Source organism: Ptychodera flava, chromosome 13 (genome assembly GCF_041260155.1).
Source record: "Ptychodera flava strain L36383 chromosome 13, AS_Pfla_20210202, whole genome shotgun sequence".
Classification (NCBI taxonomy): Eukaryota; Metazoa; Hemichordata; class Enteropneusta; family Ptychoderidae; genus Ptychodera; species Ptychodera flava.
Window position 1 is genome coordinate 37,711,310 of NC_091940.1, and position 24,496 is coordinate 37,735,805.

Consider the following 24,496-nt stretch of genomic DNA (forward strand, 5'->3'; position numbering starts at 1 on the left):
TTGGGATCGTGTCTCTTGTGTGTTACTAAACTCCAGCAGTAGTCATTCTCAAGACTTTTCAAGACCTTCACTGCCAACGCTGGATTTATACTGTGGACTTTGTGCAGCTTCAAGCCTGCAAGGACTGTTCATTCATCCAACTGACTGTTACAACTCTGAGACTGGAGCTTTGCCGTCCCAGCTGAGATAAGTAGTCTGTACACTTTTAAAGCTTGTACTCTATCCCTGACTTAGCAATTAGTTTTATTTTCGTAATAAATTTTGTTTAAACGTTAACTGCTGAGTTCACCCTTTTGTTCGTTTTCTCTGCACGTAACAATATATTAATATATATATATATATATATATATATATATATATATATATATATATATATATATATATTTATGTATATATTATACACTATATTATATAATATAGTTATATATCTATATGTATGTATGTATGTATGTATGTATGTATGTATGTATGTATGTGTGTGTATGTATGTATGTATGTATGTATGTATGTATGTATTTATGTATGTACGTATGAATGTATGTATGTATGTATGTATATTATAGGGAACATGTAAACATCAAAAGCGTTCACGTAATACATCTTTTGAATTGGTATGTTGTTATGAATGCCCATTGCCTTATCGACTGTATCGTAGGACCCCCTATACTGCAGTTTCATGTCAAATTTGCATCAAGTTTGGAAAGGAAAATCTTGTTTGATACTAGACGGCAGGTGGCACAAGTTCCAATTATCAACGTCTTGCAATCACATGGTTATCGACGTGATGTTGAAGTTTGCTTTGTTTTCCTCTGAAATTACAGTGGGTAATAACTGACCACGGATGCTGTACTTACTCGATGGTTACCGTGCCACTGTACGATACATTAGGACCTGATGCAGTTACTTTCATCATCAACCAAGGTACTCTTCTATTGTTGTTACAATTACTTTTCCCATCTGTGGGCCACTTTCTGATTAAAGTATTACATGTTAAGAAAAAAATACCGAGTAAGTAGCTGAAGAATGCGTTTCATTGAAATTTAGCATACATAATAGAGCATAGCAGGAATATGTCTAGTGTACGACATGTATTACTGAGGTCCTGATGGCCGGCACGGTGTTGCCAAATTTGGTCCTTTTCAAATTATTCAGAGTATACACTGAGCAATACAACAGAAAGTTACATTCATACATGCCTTTTCACTTTATCGCCCTTTGGGCATTGAGACTAGCTTACCATATTGGATTGTTGTCCCAAACAAATTGGCAATCATCTGAATGGCCTATGTAGTGGTCCCAATACCTGGGATCATAATCCAGCCTCTTGTATAGCTCTAGAAAAGCATACTTCATCTTGTAAAATGCATAATTGACATTGAGGAGTTTTGCCCTTACAAACATTTATATTTTTCTTCCCCTTCCTCCCCAACCGATCTGCAACTCCGACCAAAAGTAGACATATACATGTCGGACCTGGATCCATTACGGAACGTGAGGCTGATTGTTTTTTACAAGCCGCCCACGTTCCGCCGGTGGATCCAGGTCTACATACATGTATACTATCAACTTGTTCCGACATGTTGACAGCAAAGGCGTGTGAATGTATCGATTACCTACTGTATTTCTACCATACCGTATTTGATAGAGGTGAAAATAGAGGTGAAACAGAGCGAGTCATGAAAAATCCAACCTTTACCATATGCTACCATGAACATCACAACTTTAATGTAGAATGACATTCATTAGATACGAACTTGCCATCTTTTGGCAATTTGATTGATTACTGTCGTTTAACGTGAGAAGCTGGGACACCAGATATATTGTCATTACAGCTTGTTTTATGACATCTGCCTGGGTGAGATATTATTCAGAAAGTTTCAGTCTTTGCTATGCATTGAAACCCCGTAAAAGATATACATAAAGAGACTTCCTGCCTCTTTAATATACTGATAACATAACCTAGCCCTCTTAGGATTATCGTTAAACTAGATTATGGTAATGTAACATTAAACTAGTACTTTGACATGTCCATGGTTTGTTTTTCAGTGATATAGGGAAAGGTCAAAGGTAATTGTCCCTGGTAACAATGAGCATTAATTGTGATCATTTTATTCATTCAACATTTCTAGTCGGAATGAAAGTTGTCGTCTGCGATGTTCAGGCTAAAGTTGAACTGCTGCTCGACAAGGCTGACAGAACACCAACTCTACAGCAGATTGTTGTCATGGAAACAGTATCTGACGAAATCAAAGAAACAGCAAAAGAGAATAACATAGACATAATCTCCTTTACCGATGTAGAGGTAGGTTGAAGTCGTTTGACAAATGACAGGAAAACGTGATGGTTCGCTACTGTTGTCATACTGAAAGTGATACTGCTACCGCGATCCTATGCTCTGCGTAAAGTACACGTGACCAACACGTACAGAGATTTAATATTAACAAAACCTGTACCTTTCGTATATGGACAGTACCCCCTTACTGCAGTTAATAAAGTTTGATTTCACGTGTTTCGAAGGGATGTAGCTTGTAATTTCTGAAAATATAGCTCCTGTCATTTTTTGAATCATCCAACTCTGAGTAGAAGTAGAGCGTAGACACTTTTCAAAAGAAGCATATCATCATATCATTTGCCTGAGAAATGCTATTATTGTCTACCATCTTGTATACAGAAACCACATTTGATTGAAGGCGGGGACCATTCTATAGTTTGACTTAATTTGAAAAGTTTGTTACAGAGAAGGCTGGGTGTCTTTCATAATGTACCACACGTTAATTGCTATTCTACCTTGATTGTTCTTGTGCACCAATCCTCTTACAAAAATATGCTAGAGTGTTTCAAATAGAGCTTACTATTCAAAGATAAATGAATGCCAAATATGCCAGACCCATTATCATAATTCATAATTCGTTACTTGTTTTGCAGGCAATGGGACGAATTGAGCCCCATGAACCAGTTGTAAGTATTAATTTAATGGCTCCATATGTTCACATTGTTATCATGGCTGATTTAAATTTACCATCATCTGTTTGTTTTCGATATAATGATTAAATGTTACGAAAATGCAATTAAAGAAATTATATCATTTAAAGGTATGCTGTCACCTGTGACAATTTTTCCACAGTTACCATGGAAAGAAAATCTAACCAATCACAGATTTTAAGGGGGTGGCCGCTTTTTAAAAACATCGCCCTCACATGGGCATTTTGAATACAAGGAACGACTCTTTGACCATATATGGGCATATTTAGATTACAGGTGGCTGTATACCTTTAAGAATGGTTTCTTATTTTTCTAATACAGATGCCAAAGCCTGATGATTTACTCACTATATGTTACACCAGTGGAACTACAGGTAAACCTTACTAGCACTGAATAATAGGACTTGAACCATGTGAGTGACTGACCAACATGTCAGCTTCCAAGATATTCATTAGTCGTTTATTCCTTTCTTTCCACAAAGTCCCGGTGAACTGACATCATCATTGCCCCTGATACAGTAACATGCATATAGAAAAGAGCAGTTGTAAGATTTCTGCAACGTCTCCACAGTCATTTTTCCCATTACAACATAAAATAATGGCAAAGCATTGAGTGACTACATTATACACATATCCAATGACAACAAGAAATGTTCATTTGTTAATTTCAATGATAACACTGCAAGATCCCTACAGCCATTAAGTTATATCTCCACAACAGCATCCAATGACAATACACAGACATGCGCTGCGGTATTAACCACACAGTCACACCTCCTCCTCAATATTCAGTTGCTATACTGAAGTCTTAGCAGTCAGATTCAGTACCTTACAGTCACATCTCCACTGCAGCAATCCATAATCTCACAGCTACTTTACTCCATTATTCCAGGTGATCCAAAAGGAGCGATGATAACTCATGGGAATATAATTGCTGGCATGTCGGGATGTTGTGCTCACATCAAGGTGAGTGTCTCGTCCATTGTTGATTTGTTTTTGACCATCACATAGCAGTTTGAGATTTAGACCACTTGAGGATTTCTTGTGTCACAAAATATACATATTAAAGGGTAATAACTCTGACACTTAGTGTCCTATTTTGTACCTTGATTTTTATGGAATTTTCTTCAGTCTCTATCACCAAGGAGTCCACAAAGCTGATGCATCATTTTCCTCTCTTTAGTATTATCTGTACAGATGTACATGTGTGATTATACATAGATCGTTTACATTTCTAGATATTTTGGTGACTTCATAAAATATAGCATTGCAATGTCCTGCTGCAGATTAGTATCTGTACTTGTCAGAATCGTTTCTGATATATCTTGTTTAATTTTTTCCTATGGACTGATTCAGAATCTGAAAATTGACAATTGTCTTGTTATTCACAGGGATTTGGTGATCTTACAGCTGACGACTGTATGATATCGTATCTACCATTAGCCCACATGTATGAAAGAAGCTGTCAGGTATGAATATGTCAAATTGATATCATATCTTTTGTTTGATAATTAATTACTGTCGTCACATGTGGGAAGTAGGATTGACTTTAAAATTTTATTAACACTCGCCTTTTTTACCTGATTTCTTCAACATTCAACAGAACCTACAGAATGCTTGAATACGCTTTATTCTCCATACTATTACGCATACCGAGGCATCTTTTCTCAAGCCGAACTAATCTGAATTCAAAACACTGTTCGATGTAAGCTCTTTTCAAATTTACAGGACACCGTCTGCACATTTCAGTAAGATTAAGCTACTAGAGTTCAAACTCACTGAGAGATACATAATTTATAATACAGTATAATGAAGTCCGATCTTTGTTGATCCATCCACAGTTATGGGTGTACATGCAGGGGGGCAGAGTCGGTTTCTTCCGAGGAAATATACGAGAATTAATGAATGACATCAAAGAATTGAAGCCAACACTATTCCCAGTCGTACCGAGAGTGTTGAACAGAATCTATGATAAGGTGAGTCACTAGGCATCCTTCAATGCTATATTCACACCGTAGACGCTACATAATTTTTCGTTAACATTTTAGTGGTGTGTCTGTTTTTTGAGTATCAGCTATATATTGTAATACATTGGATCAGTTACATACTATGGGAAATACAAGTGACTAAGGATTAAACTACGAGTAAATTAAACTTCTCATAAAATTTAGTGAAATACGTTTTATTTATTCATGTTATAAGCTAGGTATAGTATCGCAAGGTCTATGACCTGCAAAGAGATGGAGTTTTTATTAATCAACACTTAAGACACCGAGAGCTTGATTTATGTTTTGTTTAAAAAGACCTAAGGCTGCAGTGGCAATGCCAGTTTCTTTTATCACAATGGTTTATTGCATTTTAGTGTTTTGTTTCTTTTTTGAATATTCATCAAGTCCATCAAATTTTCAGATAAATCTTGAAATGAAGGTGCGCCTTTCCCTGGTGAACATGTTTCAGAATATGAAACACCGATATTCAATTCAGGGTTTTTATGACATGAAGAACCTCACTTAGGAATCTCAGTTTGGCAGTTGTTCCTTCTACATTAAATACCAAATACTAAAATGATTCTACCCTTCTTCATGTCTCTTGCGCTCACAGGTTATTTCACAAGTTAACAGTAGTTGTCTGAAGAAATTTGCTTTCAACTTAGCGATGAGAAAGAAGCGAGCCCTCATAAAAAGGTTTGTATATTGAACGCTCTATTTTCATATGAGGTAAATTAATTTTAAAAAGTGATTTGTTTTATGACTTATATTACATAGGTACTTAGTATACAAGATGTTCTCTAGTTTTCAATTATTAATGATTTTTTTACAGAGGAATCATAGGTAACAACACAATATGGGATCGCCTCGTATTTGGAAAAATACAGGTAATTTTTATCTTTGTATTTCTCATATAAAATTATAAATCTCCATGCTGCCAATCTATATTATTGCCACAGCTCGATGTCCAATTTTAGGCATTACATTTACACGAAGTGTCCATAGTGTGAACTCAATGTTGCAAAGAAACACATTTTCTTGGACAATCACGCCTTGTAAATTGTAATTCTAGGTTCGTAACATGACTGCATGACTCATGCCCTCATGCAGCTCAGCTGAAAACATTTTAAGATAAGTAGACTAGACTGGTTGTGCTTTGAACTCGTTTGGATTTAATTGGTACCCTACCATGATGAGTCTCGCCTCAGCAACGTATTTAAGTCGGGCAAGCATGTGTTAAAATCCATTCATGACCGAATGCTGTCATGCGAGTAGTGCAACTTGAAAGATTTTTTCTGTCCTTTTTGAGTGAACACCATGCACCAACTGTTGCTTTTAAGGTGATCAGAAGTCTAAACATCTTTCCTAAAAATTGATTGTTTTCCTGGGTTCCACCAATGCGTTCTCTGTCAGTCGTGTATATGTGTGAATTATTTGAATTTGTAAATGTATAACTATGTCTGTCCTTACACATCTCTGCTGACCAACAGGCAATGCTCGGAGGTAACGTGAAGCAATTTTGCAGCTGTGGTGCCCCTATGTCAGAACGAGTTTTGCAGTTTGCACGTTGCGCCCTTGGATGCTATGTAAGTCAACTTTGATTCACCCCAGGAGTTAACTTTGACCTTTTACACCAGTCACAATCTTTAGAATCAAGTTAAGTCAGTTATATCCATGACAACAGCGTAAAGATTGACAGAGGACAGGGGCAATATTTTGAGTGGAATGAATTACACTTATCTTATCAATTAAATTAATTTTCATATAACTGTTTGTGCTACAAAATCCTCTATTTACAAGCAAGTAATAAGTATAATTATTATCAATAATTATTATCATTTAACTAAGTACCTACTCAAGTCAATTTTTGTCGCCTTTATGAAATATAGGGCATATAATTTTCTTCAGATTCAGACAATGTTTTTTCAGATTTTTCCCAAATTTTTGATCAAACGCTGTAGCCAATGAAAAGTAATGTCAATTTGGTCCAAAATTATAAAAAAATAACAGAGAAAGATTTTAAAAATTCATGAAATGTTACAATGAAATTTTGGCAAGAACAGTTACAGCTCTCACAGGATTATATACTACCCCTGTAATCAGGTTTAAAGGAAGATTGATATTAGCATTTCATCATGTGTCAAGTCAGTGAATTAACTTACAACTTGCAAAAGAAAAATCTGGATTCCACCTCCTGTTCTTTCAGAAAGCTGATGAAATGTACCATTGTCTGTAATGAACTAATCGCCATGTTTGAAATTTTGCAGGTTTATGATTGCTACGGTCAAACAGAAAGTGCCTGCCCAGCCACCATGACTCTGCCAAGAGAGAGTAAGACTGGAAGATGTGGTCCACCTATCCCATCATGCTCTGTCAAACTTGTAGATGTCCCTGATATGGAGTATTTTGTTGAAAATCAACAGGGAGAGGTATGTGTCTAAGTAATTGCATCACTGGTATCATCATTGAACTGCAATATCATGTGTGGATCATCACATCATCATAATCATCAGTAATATTACAATCATGCACACCTTATTTTGTCAATGCCTTCTCCTAGGAAAACCTATACCATGAAGTTAAACAACGCAAGGAATTTATCACAACTTGACAATACAGAAATGTGCATTTTTAAACACTGTATAGCTGTAAAATTGAACACTCATGGTTCTGTGTTCAATAGAGATAGCAATTAAAAGTTTTGCATGCTGTCAGTTTACAGGAACTTGCTCAACATCATTTACAGCTACTGTAATTTTAGTTTAAAAATTAACGCTGACAGAAGGATTTGATTCATGACTACAATAGAGAATGCCTAATTCCTTGCACTCGTCTTGTATATTACCACTAAGGTCAAGGGTGTTTTATCCATCACTTAGGTCTGCCTGAAAGGTCCCAGTGTTTTCAAAGGATATTTTAATGATGCTGAAAAGACTTCTGAAACACTGGATGATGGTGGATGGTTACATACTGGAGACATTGGACAGTGGTTGCCGGTAAGATCTTTGATGTGCCAGTAACGCATCTGACAGCACACTCTCTATAACAAGTTTTTTTGGTGATTGAACAACATCTATCCCATAAACTCAAATCCCTCTTCGTGTTTTTAAAAAGTAGGGGAATCTATTAGAGCTATGGTGAGTTGATCTTTGACAATGCTAAACTGTACATAGTTTGACAAGCACATTGTGGAATGTATCTGAGTAAAATTTTTACTTGAGTGTTTTAAAAATTTAATCTCTCCATTAAGTTGCAAATACTGAACAATTATAATTTACATGGGTGTCCAGTATATATGTATAATCATAGATTAGAGGCTCAAGTCCTACTTAGCACTGATGTAAAGCAAAGTGTGTTGAAAATGACTGTAAGATGCAATTACTATAGGTTTGATCATTTGATGTATTTATGATAATCTTTCAAAAGTTCTAACAAGTTCAGGAAGATTAATTATGTTAACCAAATCACAATTTTGTTCTTTCATTTCAGGATGGCGCTTTGAAAATTATTGACAGAAAAAAACACATATTCAAACTTGACCAGGTGAGAGAATTAAGTCTTCTCCTCCATTTCCAAGACATGTGACATCTGATTAAACTATATGTTAACACAATGATTGCTTCTCTTCCAGGGAGAGTACATTGCCCCTGAGAAGATTGAAAATATCTACACAAGAAGTCAGTTCATAGCTCAAATATTTGTTCATGGAGATAGCTTGCAGGTAAATACAAAACACTGTCTGTAATGTGCTGCTTGTGAAGTTAGGAATTTTTCAGCATTGTGATCTGACATCTTCAAATGAATACCATTGGAGATGTATAGACTAGGAGTCAATGTCATCCTGTCCACTTCATGAGACAATCTGCCATCTGATGCAGAATACAGACTGAAATGATCCATTGATGTGATATAGACAATCAGCGATAATTTGAATATAGTGCATGTTTCTTCAAAGCTCATCATATGCTCTTATATTTAATGCTCTTGTCAGTATCAGATAGCATTGACTGAATATAGCAATGTCTCTGACATAAATGAATGTGTACATACTGTCCATTGTTTTTCATTGATACATTTATGTGCCAACTTTGCTTTTTTTGTTTTTCACAGAGATATCTGGTGGCTGTTGTATCACCAGATCCTGAAAACCTTCAGAACTGGGCAAGATCTAAAGGTCTGACAGGAAGTTTGGATGAACTGTGTGGCAACAAGGTGAGTGATATCACATGTAGCTTGGAAGTTGAATTCACTCACCATACATTATTTGGTTCCTTTCAGAAGAGTTAACAGAGTTTTTTAAAAATTTGTATATACTTTCATTTTGTCTCATTTATTTCAAGTAGTATGTATGTTCACAGTCCCTCTATGGATAGAGGGACTGTGGTATGTTAAAGTCTCTGCTCACAAAAGTGTGATGTTGGGTGAGTAAAGATGAGCATTTGAAGTTGTGTTCGTGACAGTAACAACAGATTTTCTTATTGAGACTCAGATTCTGCACTGTGTTGGTTGACTTAATTCCCGTGCTAGCTTATAAGGTACAGATAATCCAACAAAGTCACGTGAAGTCTAAAATCTGTAAAATTTTCAAATGCAGCTCCTGATTTTACAACATTTCTGTTTGTACGTTGATCATTTTGCAGGTTGTCAAGGATGCCATTTTGAAGGACCTTGTCCAACAGGGCAAAACATCAGGACTCAAAGGCTTTGAGCAGGTGAATATCATTATTTGCCACAATTTCTTTCATTGTAATGAAATCAAACTATGTCAACATTACAACAAATAAATAAATCATAACCATTGTTACTTTTAGTAATAAATCTCACATCATTATCACAGTCAAACCAAGTATTGGCATCAACTTATATCATGTGTGCTAATTGTCATGTGACAAGGGCAAACTTCATTTAATCAAATATTATCAATGGGAAGCTGTTGATGTTGAAAATATGTGTACTGTGAAATGTATTTATTCAGTTGACATCATTTTTCATAAAGTGATGAAATTGTTATTTCAAGTGAAATGCTCTTTCTTATTTTATAGGTGAAGGACATCTATATATCTTCTGAACAATTTAGTATTGAAAACGGTCTGATGACACCAACATTTAAAATCAGAAGACTTGAACTACGTCGACGATTTGAACAGAAAATAGAAGAAATGTACAACAACTTGAACTGCATGAAATAGAGCATAATGGAGAGATTTTGTTTGTTGCATACTGACTAAACTTGGGCAACTTTAACGCTGTTCTGAGTATGTGCATTCAAAAGCCAGTTGTCTTGTGACTAGTCTTGCCATGTTCTGGGATAATCTTCGTGGACATGTAACTTTGGTCTGTGCAATAAATTTGACATTTACGCTGGATGTTGATCTAAAGTGTTACGATTTCTAAAAAAAGCTGAAAAAATGGAAGCATATATGCAAATTATTATAATGAAAGAGAAAAATTTACCTTACTAGTGACCTTACCTTGAGAGTTAACAAATATTTAATTAAGTGCGTGTACTTCTGAAAAAAAAAAGGTCTGTACCTTCAATGTAAAGTCTGGAGACACTATAAAATGCCAGGAACATAAACTCGGCAAAGCTGAGCTAGCAATGATCCTTGCACTGTATGTCATTAGCATACTGAGTGACAGATTGCTCAAATTACCATATTGAAAGGCCCACACTCTCCTTTGCATATTTAATTGCACCTTTGTGACATTTGCATATTGATGAGCAGTACATTTTATTTGCACATTGAGTGAGACCTTGGTCATAAAACATAGAAACAAGTTTCTTTAGCACCAATCTCTTTACTGTTTAGGCGAATATTGAAAACTTTTAATGCCAATACAAACTTCTGAAATTGTTTTATTGATTTTATTGACTAAATAGAGACACATGATACATGGTTTGGATAAAATACAGTCAGAAAACTCTAAGAATACATGGAATCCAATGTAATCCAATGTATGAAATATTGTAAAAGACACATGACAATGTTCTATCTGGTGTATGATCAACATTCCATGTAGAATATTTGTCAATTCTACCTGAAATCTTTCCCACTTGTACACAGAATTTCCCCAATATTGTGTGCGGTCTGACCAAATTTTGCTTACCCAGTAAATACAATGAGGCTGCGTCAAACAAACAAGAATGTACAAATGTACAAGTTACTATCTGTTGTTATATAATAAATCTTAGTTTAGTTTCATGCTTCATGTTATTATAAGATGAGTACAATTTTTTTATGTTTTATAAATCAGTCATTTTCCAGTTACACCATGTTTCTTAACATTAGACTACTTTCGAACAAACTTAAAAACCGAAATGTAGTTTGGATTGTCACATCAGTCAGATAGTTGTTTTCATGATTAGAATACGAAGGCATGATGGCTCAATCAAGACATGTAGTTGGTATCTTCATGAGCTGAAAAAGCATGTGTTGCAGAATAAGACACAATTGTAATGAAACACTGGCTGCTTAATAGAAAAGTAACTATTTAACTAAAAAGTTTCATTAAAAAAACCTGAAATAACAGTCATGCTGATTTAAATAACACAACTATCATTCAAATATAAAACTAGATATTGCTTCAAAGCACCATGATTTTAATGTTTTCAAACTTTTAATAAGTTTTATTAAGGTATCTTTACATAACTTTCATTTGACTGTAATTATTAAAAATATTATTCTGGCATTTATTAATATTCATGTATACTTGCTAGCATCATATCAAAGATGTTTACTATGTTTTTACTATGTCTACTGACGTTTTTGTTTTCCATATTAATGTTGATTACATCTAATTTACTAACCAATTATTCATTTCACAACTGCCATCATAACTCTGTACAGTAAAGCAGTTAAAAGTTTGCACATATCAACTGGCCATGAGGATAACAGCATACATTTGTTACCCATTAGTTGCCCTAAACAGTCTGTTGAGGCCATTAGCAAAACTGTTTTGGCCCACTTTCAGGCTCAAGGGAAAACAAACGTTTGCTTACTCAAAAATGGCCCATCAATTTGTGTTTTGTAACCACACCTCATCCAATTTCTCACTGAAAAATACCGTAATTATACGGTGTCGCTCAAATTTGATCAGAATTGGTACATACCAAAGATCAACAATAAGTGTTATTTCTATCTGTTCAGTGCAGGAAAATTATATGTTGATGTTATGACAATTTCTGCACAGTACAACCAGAAAAACAACAAGAAATATTTAAACCAGAAAATTAAGAATGACAAAAGTAAATAAGGTCTGAAACTTTAGGTACTGAAGGTCAACATTAGCAACATGCATAGAAGAGAATCTTTCAACCATGGATGTACAAAAATAGACATCCATGGTTTCAGCAGATCTGTTAATATGTCAGTTCATAAACAATGACAGGAAATGACCAATTAGCTGTTTCAGTTACTGCTACCACTCCCAAACATAATAGGTACCCTGCATACAAATAGGTTAAAGGTCAAAATCCTCTTATTCAGATGTGTGGGCTGATTCAGTTCACTGCCACCACTCCTGCACACTAGCAGTATTTCCCTTTTTCTTACCTCATTTGCACATTTTTGACACTGATGTGTTCATTTGAACAAATTCACATCTCAACCCCTACATCTACCTGTACACCAAATACTGAGACGGTAGCTTTGGCGGTATGGGAGCCTTTGTGTGTGATGGACATACATCCGCACATACATACCCACAAATATACAGACATACAGACGCCACTCAGACTCATCATATAAGCTCTTTTTGGTATTTATATATAAACCAATATGAGCTAAAAATCTGAAAGTGACTCTGCCATCACTCAACTCAGTTGTAGACAACACCACCATCTTCTTTATGCATTCCAGAATGTATGCATGAGTAGACGGCACTTTCAAATTTACACAGTCATTAGTCATTCCAAACTGTTAACTGATGATTAAGTTTGGAAAGTGTCATCTGTTAACTGGTTCTTCGCGTGTATATAAAGTGCCAAAATGACGTATATCACCATAAATCAACAAACCATGACAGAGTGTTTGGATGAGGTGTGTTGCAATTTTCTTTTAAAGTATACTGATAGACCGGCTGCTCTTTGACTTATAATGTGTCATGGCAAATGGATCACTGTTTCTGTAAATGCTACAAAGAATTGCAATGATATATTAGGATAAGCTACATGCGTCTTTTTGAATAAGGAAATAATTGCTGGTAACAAGCTAAGTAACATTGCATGTCTGAAGGTTCATGGAGTATTAATAGCTGCATAACTGTAATGGTGAATGCTTTACTGTAATCTTTCCAGTAACAACTGTTTCAATAAAGTAATGGGCACACTAACACACTCATTGACTGTAAATATCTTCATTTGTGTCTTTTTGACACATTTTGATTGAGACATGAGAGTGTAACATAAGAAATGGATGAGAAAATATGAATTTCTGTCATATTCAGTGATTTCATGAGAGAATATACAGGAAGTATTAAAAAGCAGGGTACATACACTTGAGGTTCCTTAAAATTCACAGATTTTCCAGGACGTACTTCTTCAGCAATTTCTGGTCTTTTTGAAGTCTAAATACCATTTTTCATGTGTCATTTTTATGATACATTATTTGTACATTTCATTTTATATGTCATTTTACAATATCATGACTGACCAATTTTCCAGGACCTTCCAGTAATCATTTTCACTTTCAAACACTTTTCAAAGATGTTCAAGGAGGCTTTGAAAATCAAGGACTTTCAAGGACTTTTCAGGAACATATGTACCCTGTTTAAGGCACTGTGGGAAATATCTCTCACTAAATATCATGTTGGTCATCTGCAAGACATTGGTAATTTGCCAATGGCTGTTATGGTCTTAGTGGTCTGAGTGGCTGAACTGGGATTTGAAAAGGTCCTGATGGTTGATCGTTAGTTTCAGCAGGTGAATCGCAATCAATCTTGTAACCCATCCTGTATCTGGTTTCATACACTCTTCTGTGATTGATCCTGTGGAAGGAATGATACTATGTTAGTTCAGTACTTCACAGAAACAAAGTAAGATGTCAGAGGCACCTATGAGTATCAATGCTTTGTTGTTGTAGATCAGTACTTGGAGCTGTAATGCTTATTGATTTCATTGTGTAGAGGACACTGTAAATTTTCATTATGCATGTTGTACTGATTATAGTAAATAAGATATCAATGATAATATTACTGAGTGATTATCTCTTATAATGTAATGGGGTTGTTCACTAATCACACAGGTTTATGTAGGGACAGTTTCAAAAACATACTGAAGCAACTTTTGTTTTTACAGCAAGACACATCTCTCATGCAGAAAAATGGGCAAATTTGTTTAAATTTTGGTTGGTTGCAGTCACTATTGAGCACATTATGCTATATTTCACAATCAACCTACAATTATGATAAACTATTGAGTTTGTTGTCATAAAACTTTGATGACACCAACTCCATGCATATGTTGACTTAAAAATTATTTCAACAATTAAAAAACATTTGAAGTAAAACTAAACTGACCTGTATAGAGTGCATGTTCTCCAACCAAATGGACCACAGGGACCTTGATAGCTTTCAACAACGCCTTTCCTTACTGGCCGATTGACACTCTGTATGAAAGTGATAACTGGACAGTTTCTGTGGATGACAAAGACTCCAGTGTAAGTTTCCATGATGAGAAAACCATATCAAGAGATTTAACAGAGAGGCAGATCAGGTCAAATGGAAAAATACCAAGCATTAAGTACAAGTAGACTACTTGTCTGAAAAAGACTGTCACACAAATCTCTTGTAACCTGTGGTATAATCATCATAAGCTACTAGTACATAAAAAAATAGCTGACCCTTGATTTCAGTGTAGAGTCTATGTTTAAAAAGCCCTGCTGTCATTTACAGGGAAGGTCGTCCAAGCTGGACAGTTGCCCGTATGTTAAGTTTACTTTCTTTGTGCAGCACACGCATGTTTTGTCGATAACATAGTGGAATAAAGAGAACTGAGTCTTTTGACAACACTGCGGGTAGACAAAATTAAATACAATGTATGCAAACAGATGCCAATCAGTTTTTTATGAGACGTACAGATAAACAGTGAGTGGAATGATTGGATGCTGTCACTCAGACACTTGTGATAGACGGAACTGTAACTTTTTATCTGCAATGAACACGATTGAACTAATTTGGGATAATTGGATGGTGAAATAAGGTCGTTTTAACCTGCAAATGTAAGCTCATCTACTTTTCTTTTCAAGTTACATACTTGTTTTTATGAGTAATTTGTAATATTGCTACATTCAACTATAGGGCACCTAATACTTTTGAGAAATTTGAATAATACGAAGATCAAATTATCCCACAATAGTTCCAATCATGTTAATGTTATCTGCATAGCTTGTGTGTGCTACACAAACAAGTAAACTTAACACATCGGCAACTGTCCAGTTTTGGATGATCATCCCTATATGTTTGAATTCTGGTCTGGATGAGAATTCATTATCAGCAATGAAAGTGCAGTCTGCAGGTTCAGTTGATAACCTGAACACTGTGCAGTTTACATTTAAATCAAATATAGTCAAAATTATCAAAAATTACAGCTACTAGCCCTTCAACACATTGAACTAGCATAAATGTTAAGGTAGAATGCGCCTCGGGGACAGAAATTCGGGCCTTCAAATTTTATCAATTTCCTACTGACCTACCACTTGTGGGGGCTCATTTTGAAGCTCTTGGCGAAACAAAAGTTTTCACTGTCTTAGTTTTTCGAAAATCGAAAATTTTATTTTTTCCCATAGAGTTAACATAGGGATGGCGGCCATTTTGAATTTCAAATATCGAGAAATCTCAAGTTATTTGTCTCTCAGGTACCAAAGTTTGCACGGTGACCCCTGATTTTTATTCTTGCTTTGGTAAGAGAATGGTTGAAAGTTTCACTGAGGAAAGTTTGAGCAAACGTTTAAGCCTTTCACTTTCGAGGTGCACATTACCTTAAAGGTATACTGTCACCTGTAATGTAAATATGATATATGATCAGAGGGGCGTTCCTTGGTATTAAAAATGCCCTGTGAGGGCGCTGTTTTAAAAAGCAGCCACCCGCTTACAAACTGTTATTGGTTAGATTTTCTCTTTCCATGGTAACTCTGGCAAAATTGGAACAGGTGACAGTATACATTTAATCCAAGCAGGATTTAAACACATCTAAAGTAGTGCATATATTTACTTCATTTATGTGTATAGAGTTTAATATACCTTATCTCACATCGTAGACCACCAGTGCCTTCCGGACAGTCGCATTTGTTACCTGGGATACATGTGCCTCCATGACGACAGGGCGGGCGACATGCAGTGACTTGTTCTGTAGACAACAGAAATGGAAGACAATGAGATTTCTGGTGGCCATAAAATTTCATCCAAAATTTATACAGTAAATTATATAATTGTTGAAATCAGATTAGTTCGGAAGTGATATTTGTGTATTTGTGATCAAATCAACTGAATGTCACAAAAGTTATCATTTATGATAAGACAACTTACGTATTTGACAGCGCGAGCCGCTGAATCCAGGCCTACATCTGCACTGTTGCAATCCGATACAAATTCCACCATTTAGGCAAGACGGTCTGCAGATTGCAAGTTCTTTAAGAGACATATTACAGTTACAAATATCTAAGTTGCGTGAATGATACAAGCGATAGGCATGACACATTCAGGAAATATGTCAATATTGAACACAGCGAGAATGACTTATAGAAAAAATTAACATGTGAACTGTACATGCAACAACCACATCAACACTTGGAATTTGGAGTATCGGTATTGCCATAACACTTTTGATTTGGTCCAATCCGATTGTTTTCTGTTGCAAAGGAGGACTTCTACATTGGGACATGGGGTAGAGTGAAACGGTTAGAGACTCTAGAGTTGGGCAATGGTGCTAAATCTACATGAAATAGATGCACATCATATATATCTGTTGCTTGCTTTTGCTACAATAACAGTTGGTATGACAACATAGATGCATCTCATGATTCAAATGAATTAAAAACAATATGATGTCCTTTAAAAATCCTAGTAATCTTCTACTCATTTCCATTAACAAATAACTTTTGATTTTTTAATCAATCACACTGAAAATTAATCCTTGACTTTCCTATTTCAAATGAAGTATCGAGGCTTGCTATCCATCAAACTTTGTTATGTGCCTTGCAATATAATCACGTCCTCAGGAAACAAGGTCACAAGGTGAAAGTTCAAGGGTTGAAAAGGAGCTAAGGGTAAATTCAATTAAAAGTTAAAGCTAGTCAGACTTTTGTCAATAATCATCAAATTTCAAGCTATATATTTGTATATCAGAATGAAGTCATACCCATATCTTACATCCACATTACAAAGTCTCTGTGGAGATATGAAGTACAGCACTCGCAGTGTCCAAGAAATGACATAAGAAGCTCACCTATTTGACACCTTGCACCACGGTAACCACTCGGACAGATGCAAATGTTGACATCAGAGCAAGTACCACCATTCAGACATTGCGGTGTACATGAAGCTGAGGAAAGATGTAACAAACACACGCTAACAAAATAACGTAAATTTCTTGACACAAAATGCATAGCGCGGCATTATAGACATTAGTCTGAGAGTACAACCCAAGAACACTTAACCCATTCTTCTGTATGGATGCAACAGAGATTTTACAGGGTCTTTCCCTATCATCCATAATTAATTATGCAAATTAGTACTTATTATGCAAGCTACTTCAACTAAAATTGTTTGGTTCTTCCATGATTCTTCCAATTCCTGAACAACATCCATGCACCAGATTTTATTCAAATATGATAAGCTGTTCTTGAGATATTATGAAAACAGACAGACATCTGTACAAAATTGATATAATTTACCAGAAGAGGTGAGAATAAATAAACGCAGTATACATCTTGACTAAAATGAGGAGGAAGAATTGACTTACGAGTTGAACAGTACTGGCCCGTGTAGTCTGATGAACACTGACATTGGTTAGGACCAATACACTTACCACCATTCAGACATGGCAGATCACAGTGTGCTGTTCATAGGTAAAATTTTGAAATAAAACTGTTATGATAATACTGTGAAATTGTGATATTGAACATCAAATGAAATTTTTTATTCAGTAATGATTTGAGGAAGGGAACTTTAAATAATTGATGATTGACAAATAAGGAGGAGTTTTTTATAATCTTTTGATGACAAACATTGTCAATAGCTTTCACTTCCCTACACAAAAAATCTGAGACAAAATTAGAGCTGTTTAAAGAGGTAAAATAATTCAAATATAGAAACAATGAAATGCAAAATTTACCTAACTGACAGTGTGGTCCAGTGTATCCCTTAGTACAGACACAATTGTTCCATCGTAAACACGTGCCTCCATGTGCACAGGGAGGGTTGCACATTGCTGTGAGAAAAAAAACGATCATATGATGACATATTGTATCATGTGATAATTTCCATCAAAGTAAAATAACACTGATTTGTAAATCTTGAAGAAATTTCAAGCACTGTATGAAGACAATTTAACTGCAGTACAAATCTTACACTTTGAAATTTGCAACGAGAATCAAGCAAGCTCCTCTACAAATGCCAACAATATTCCTGAATGGACTAACATGTATCCCGAGACATTAATTCCTTTACCTACGTGTACAACGTGGTCCGGGATATCCTGCCGGGCACAGACATGTGTTGGGTCCAGAGCAAACACCATAATTCAAACAGGGCGGATCACAGACTGATTCACAGTTGTACCTATTGGTAATTGACACTTGGTATCCCTCCCTGCATTGACAATGGTAGCTTCCAACTGAATTGATGCATGTGTGCTCACATCCACCATTGGCATCTGAACATTCATCAACATCTGAAAAAAGTAACAACCCCACACACATGAATGTTTTGTTGGATACTGCATTGACAGGCTGTGCCATTCCTACTAATAATTTATTGGATTTAGACTTTTGACATTGCACTATACTGAATATAATAACCTACATGTAACATTGACTGACAGCAGAATTTCTATGAAGTTCAATGTGACATGGAAATTCAACAAGGTAGTAGAGAAGAAAGTCAATCTCACAATTTGGGCTTTTCTGGTAAGAAGTATATTTTCAAAGAAATTCTTCATTTAAGTTTATCATTCTCTGTGATAATTTATTTTGAACCTGTCATGTTGAAAATTTTCTTTCGCTAGGGCATCAGATTAAACAAAGTATTTAATATATGTAATTGTCATTTTTTTTCTGAGTAAAGGTGCTTTCGACAAAGTTCAAATCTTTTCATAAAATAAATGTATAACTTGTATGATAGATCCTGATGAAATAATTCAAAAGGTATGCCTATTCAGGAATGATGAAAGAACTCATTGAAAATGAGTATTTACCTGCGCAAGACCGGCCATCATCATGAAGCCTGTAACCTGGATTACATGAACATCTCAGTCCCAATGCAGTGTCTTCACAAAGTTGTACACATCCACCATTCTTAATGTCACACGTAGTAATATCTGACATATTAAAAATACAAAAAATGTTCATGAATGATATTGTGCGGTGGCTGAGACTGTATCAAGCTTACATATTTTATGACACTGTTGTAAATAGTACACTGGTACTGGTACCTTGCTTTTATCTGTATAATTACACACACTATCTGATACATGGTTTGATAAATTTCTGTAGCAGACAGACAGACAGACAGATGGACAGACAGACAAATATGCATACATGTATGAATGTAACAGTATGTATGCATAGACACACACATGAAGTTCATGATTGATCTCTTCTAATAGCTCCTGATGCAGATAATAGGGAAAGAGAGCTTAAATTGAAACTAAAGAGTTGGTGTAGATTTTCAGCCACTATGATTTAAGGTAAGGAATATTTCTTCCACCTTTGTTAAATCATAGTTGCTAGGCTAAAGTTAGTGTTTAGTACAATCTCATTTGTCTTGTATTTTCAACACCAATGTGAAAATACATATCGCGCCACAGATGGTTGATACATGGGATAATTGGTTTGTTACTTTAGGCCAAAAAAAGAAAAAGAAATGTTTGTGGTCAGCACGCGTGTCACTAGAACATCAACGCGTCACCCTTTTTTTTCTGTTTGTGGCCGGCGGCCGTGGCTGACACCAAACCAAAATGGCTGAAAAGAAAGAGAAAATTCTTTGGGGGGCATGATCAGTGACTGCATGAACAGTATATATGTGACTATATTGATAAAACTATAAAACTGACCCTCCTCCCTCCCTTGAGGGGAAAAAAAAAAAAATAAATAAAATTTGCGTCGCCACACCATTTTTTAAAGAAAGACCTGACCAGAAACATTTCTTTTTTTTGGCCTTATTTGATGCATGGTTATCACAGTTGCATGGCGCTTTGATCTTGATAAATGACCGTCAACAATAGAGCAATAATCACAGGCTTGGTGGAAGATGCAAGTTAAACATGGTAAAACATGACAAATGGTTTGAAGAGTTTGTTTTGCTTACCTACACATGATGTCCCATTGCTGTGTATTGTCTTTGTAGGACCACATTCACAGCCGTATGATCCAGGTTGGTTGTTGCAAATCTCTTCACATCCACCATTGTTTATCATGCATTCATTGATATCTAACAATCACAATTAAAAAAACATTGAATATAGAATTGATAGATGTCAGTGTCATGACCTAAACAAGGGCTGTTACAGAATAAGTTCAATATCTGTATCAGCAATGAATAATGCTGTATCAGGTAATTATACATGCCCTCATAAATATGAAAATTCACTATATTATCATAATTGTATTATTGTGTTATTCGCCATTCTTGCAACTGTTTATGACAGACAACATTGACCCTTTGAGTGCTCAAGTCAAATTTTGTTGCTTTTATAAAATATACCCCGGTCTAATTTTTTACAAAAGTTTGCAAAATTTTGATAGAAAACTGTAGCCTGTGAAATGTGATGTTCATTGGTCCAAAATTGTGAAAAAATTGACAGAAAACTTCATAAATATTTGTAAAATGTTGCACCAAAATTTTGGTGGGGAAAAATTTCAGCACTCAAAGGTTAATATAATGAAAGTGTGGCTAATGTAAAGCTGCAAAGTACAGTATGTCATGTGTCTTACAATTGCAAACGGATTATGAGTTAAGTAAACATGTCTCATATGTTGAAGGGGATACAGCCAAACATTTTCAATCAGTGATTTAAGGAATATTATGATCAGTAATTCTCTCTTATTTCATCAAATAGAGGTAAAGCCAGACTTTATGAAATTATGATTGTGAAACCAAAGTCATTTGAAGCTAATCAGATCTTTGCATTCTATGATTATGATTGCACAGTACACCAAACTTTAGTCAGCAGTCTGAAATTCTAAGCCATATTCCACTACATGTTTGACCCTGAAGTTCAAAATTATGGCCATTCTGTGAAAAAGGTAAATAAAATTGAATAGTGTGGTTGACCTGTACGCATACATACCATTGCACTGTCTGGCATCAACATGTAACTGGTATCCACTGTCACAACTACATGAGAATGAACCTTCAGTGTTGCTGCAATACTGACTGCAACCACCACGAAAGTTAAGACATTCATCAACATCTGGAAGAAAACAAATCCAAAACACCAGTTCATTAAAACTTGTCCTCTGTTAGTTCTCTTCTTTGCATTATCCTGACTTGTTACTATCTATATCTATTCTTATCTTTGACTGCCTTTGGACGTTTGTCAATGCCACTGCTTTCCAATCAAGCTCATAGATTTTTCTGTTGTTTGTTGTGTGTCCTGGATACTGAATTTTGCAGATATCCCCACATGTATTTTTTGAATCTCTGATATCACATGTTGCAATCACTGGCAGTTTGCTCAAACAGTCAAATCTCTCTTTGTAGTCTACCATTTCCCTATGCAGTATAACTTTGCAGTCTGTCATTTCACAAGGATAATTCTTAAGGTAAAATGCGCCTTGGGGACAGATAGTCAGACACTCAAACTTATACAATTCTTTTCTGATCTACCACTTGTGAAGGTTCATTCTAAAGCTCTCAGGGAAAGGAAAACTTTGACATTCTTACTTTTTCAAAAATATAAATTTTAATTTTACCCCATACAGCAGCCATTTTGAATTTTAAATATCGCAAAATATTGGGCAATTTGTTTCGCTAGTTCCAAAATTTGCATGGTGACCCTGGATTTTCATTGCTGATGACTGAAAGTTTCATTCAGGAAAGTTTGCGCAAAAGTTTAAGTCTCTAACTTTCAAGGCACATACTACCTTAATATTGAACTTTTTTGCAAGTAACAATGGCAGTTTAAGGTAGAATGCACAAATATTTGGACTCTCAAATTTTTCCAATACTTTTCTGGTCTACTACTTTTGGGGGTTCATTTCAAAGCTCTCGATGTAAGAAATGTTATTTTTCCCCACAGAGTTAAAACACAGATGGTGGCCATTTTGAATGTCAAATATCAGTAAATATTCAGTAATTTGTTTCTTTAGTAAATGCTAAACTTTGCAAAGTGACCCCTGATTTTTGTTCTTGATTTGGTACGAGAACCATTGAAAATTTCATTGAAGAAAGTTTGAGCAATAGTTTAAGTCTTTCATTTTCGAGGAATGTACTGCTTTAAAATGTACAATCTTACCTTCACAGTCAAAGTCATTGGCATGAAGGATATAACCCACTTTACAGGCACAGTAGTAACTCCCTGGAACATCCACACACACCTGTGAACATCCACCATTGGAAAGAGCACACTCGTCAACATCTTAAAACAAAAAGGAAAAATGTAAATTTACTTCAGATAGTAAGGGTTCATGCTGATTAATATGAAGTCAACAGGTCTGCATTATCATTGTTATGTGTTTAGTGCTTCTTTTTCAATTACGTACCAAAATCTAAAAATAGCGCCAATGGCACTTGATCACAACTGGCAGATTGTGAAACTACTCATAATTAATGAGGTACAATATGTGGCGTCATGCGGTGTCCCATCATACCATATATGAAGGGTGTAGTAGCACTTGTGGTTACTGAGTTATGGACAAATATGTATATTTCAGGTCAAATGTCACTGAGGTCATGTGACATTTTATCAAAAAAATTGAATTGCTAAGTCATCCCTATATACCAAAAATCAGACCTAGCTCTATTGGCTCGCTCAAAATTAGATATGCACATAATTAATGAGGTGCAAAATGTGGCGTCATAAGGTGTCCCATCATACCATATATGAAGGGTGTAGCACTTGTGGTTACTGAGTTATGGACAAATATGTATATTTGAGGTCAAAGGTCACCGAGGTCACGGGAGATTCTGTCAAAATATTTTATATATCTGCGTGAACGGAGGGACATGACCCAATCTATAAGGCCCTGGACTTCATCCATTGGGACTAAAAACTGTGTCACTGAATCCTTTTTGCAATATGAATATGATGACAAACTAAATTTTTATTTTACTTGGCCTTATACATGGGATTCTATAGACAGCTGACTTATACATGGTAGTCTATGGTGGTGTAAACTAAAAAGTCCTCTAACATGGCCAAATCGACGTGCATCTGTATGGGGTAGGGTACTATCCTTGTGCAAAGTTTGAAAGAAATTGACCTGGGCATGTCTGAGATATCTGCGTGAACAGACGGACGGATGCACACACGGACGCAGGCACGCACACACGGACATGACCAAACCTATAAGTCCCCCCGGACGGTGTCCATGGAGACTAATTAGACAGACCACGAAGTCAATGAGCAACATACAGCTGAAAGACTATTTTTCACATTGCGATTTTAAGCCCATTCTTATGAGAAAATTAAGGGACATGTATATGTATTTTGAGAAAACAGCAGAAGACATATTTGTAAATTGTTTGTTAAGTGACAATCATATATGCATCTCTTGAAATTTTGTGGTTATAAGGTATAACAGTAGTGTAAGAATAATGAGGTTAGAATAAGTTAGTAAAGCTTAGTCTAGTTGACAGTAATTAAGATTACAAAATTATACACTAAGCTGAGGAAATCTGAATGAAATAAATGTTGAAAAGTAGCAAAGTCATGGTCATCTTTTGTCTAATACCTTGTGTAAGTTCATGAACTTTACATAAATCTTGCTATAGATTTGTTGCTAATGGGCAATAACTGTGTTTCAGATCATTTGAGAGCAATCCATCCATGACAGGTTTAAATTGTTATATACTTCTATTTAAAGGAGAGAAACTTCTCAAAACAATTTTTTCCCTGTAATTTCCTGTGAGAACACATGGACATGCGTAGGACTCTATGCTGGTGCTACCTTGCAACTTGTCATGGCATTGTCTAACCTGTTCACCCCAATTTCCTGTAGACAGGTCCACACTCACCATTGATAACAATGGGTTTGGGCCATACCATGGTAGTGAAAGACTGTAACATGTGAGGTCATGGATACTTAATCTCAGGAATGTCAAAGTCTGTATATTGACTCAAGGATGTTACATAACAAATGCTTAGGGTCA

General features: G+C 35.5%; 2 protein-coding genes across 4 annotated transcripts in view; one reads left to right on the forward strand and one right to left on the reverse strand.

Moving 5' to 3' along the window:
* The window catches only part of LOC139148375 (long-chain-fatty-acid--CoA ligase 6-like), a 26,668-nt gene extending 12,512 nt beyond the window's left edge, over positions 1–14,156 (forward strand). For all 3 annotated transcript variants that reach the window (XM_070719804.1, XM_070719803.1, XM_070719802.1), the window contains 17 exons: positions 822–921; positions 2,130–2,302; positions 2,926–2,958; positions 3,304–3,355; positions 3,874–3,947; positions 4,373–4,450; positions 4,823–4,957; positions 5,583–5,665; positions 5,802–5,856; positions 6,460–6,555; positions 7,237–7,398; positions 7,849–7,965; positions 8,459–8,512; positions 8,601–8,690; positions 9,080–9,181; positions 9,610–9,681; positions 10,012–14,156. In XM_070719804.1, the coding sequence (XP_070575905.1) occupies positions 822–921; positions 2,130–2,302; positions 2,926–2,958; positions 3,304–3,355; positions 3,874–3,947; positions 4,373–4,450; positions 4,823–4,957; positions 5,583–5,665; positions 5,802–5,856; positions 6,460–6,555; positions 7,237–7,398; positions 7,849–7,965; positions 8,459–8,512; positions 8,601–8,690; positions 9,080–9,181; positions 9,610–9,681; positions 10,012–10,158 (1,623 nt within the window). In that variant the 3' untranslated portion in view covers positions 10,159–14,156. The remainder of the gene's footprint in view (positions 1–821; positions 922–2,129; positions 2,303–2,925; positions 2,959–3,303; positions 3,356–3,873; positions 3,948–4,372; positions 4,451–4,822; positions 4,958–5,582; positions 5,666–5,801; positions 5,857–6,459; positions 6,556–7,236; positions 7,399–7,848; positions 7,966–8,458; positions 8,513–8,600; positions 8,691–9,079; positions 9,182–9,609; positions 9,682–10,011) is intronic.
* The window catches only part of LOC139148374 (fibrillin-2-like), a 27,314-nt gene continuing 13,631 nt past the window's right edge, over positions 10,814–24,496 (reverse strand). The window contains exons 11-22 of the mRNA XM_070719800.1: positions 22,641–22,763; positions 21,474–21,596; positions 20,492–20,614; positions 19,380–19,502; positions 18,639–18,857; positions 18,300–18,395; positions 17,928–18,023; positions 17,412–17,507; positions 16,493–16,594; positions 16,208–16,313; positions 14,486–14,602; positions 10,814–13,954 (exon numbers count right to left, since the gene is read on the reverse strand). Of these exons, the coding sequence (XP_070575901.1) occupies positions 13,816–13,954; positions 14,486–14,602; positions 16,208–16,313; positions 16,493–16,594; positions 17,412–17,507; positions 17,928–18,023; positions 18,300–18,395; positions 18,639–18,857; positions 19,380–19,502; positions 20,492–20,614; positions 21,474–21,596; positions 22,641–22,763 (1,463 nt within the window). The 3' untranslated portion in view covers positions 10,814–13,815. The remainder of the gene's footprint in view (positions 13,955–14,485; positions 14,603–16,207; positions 16,314–16,492; positions 16,595–17,411; positions 17,508–17,927; positions 18,024–18,299; positions 18,396–18,638; positions 18,858–19,379; positions 19,503–20,491; positions 20,615–21,473; positions 21,597–22,640; positions 22,764–24,496) is intronic.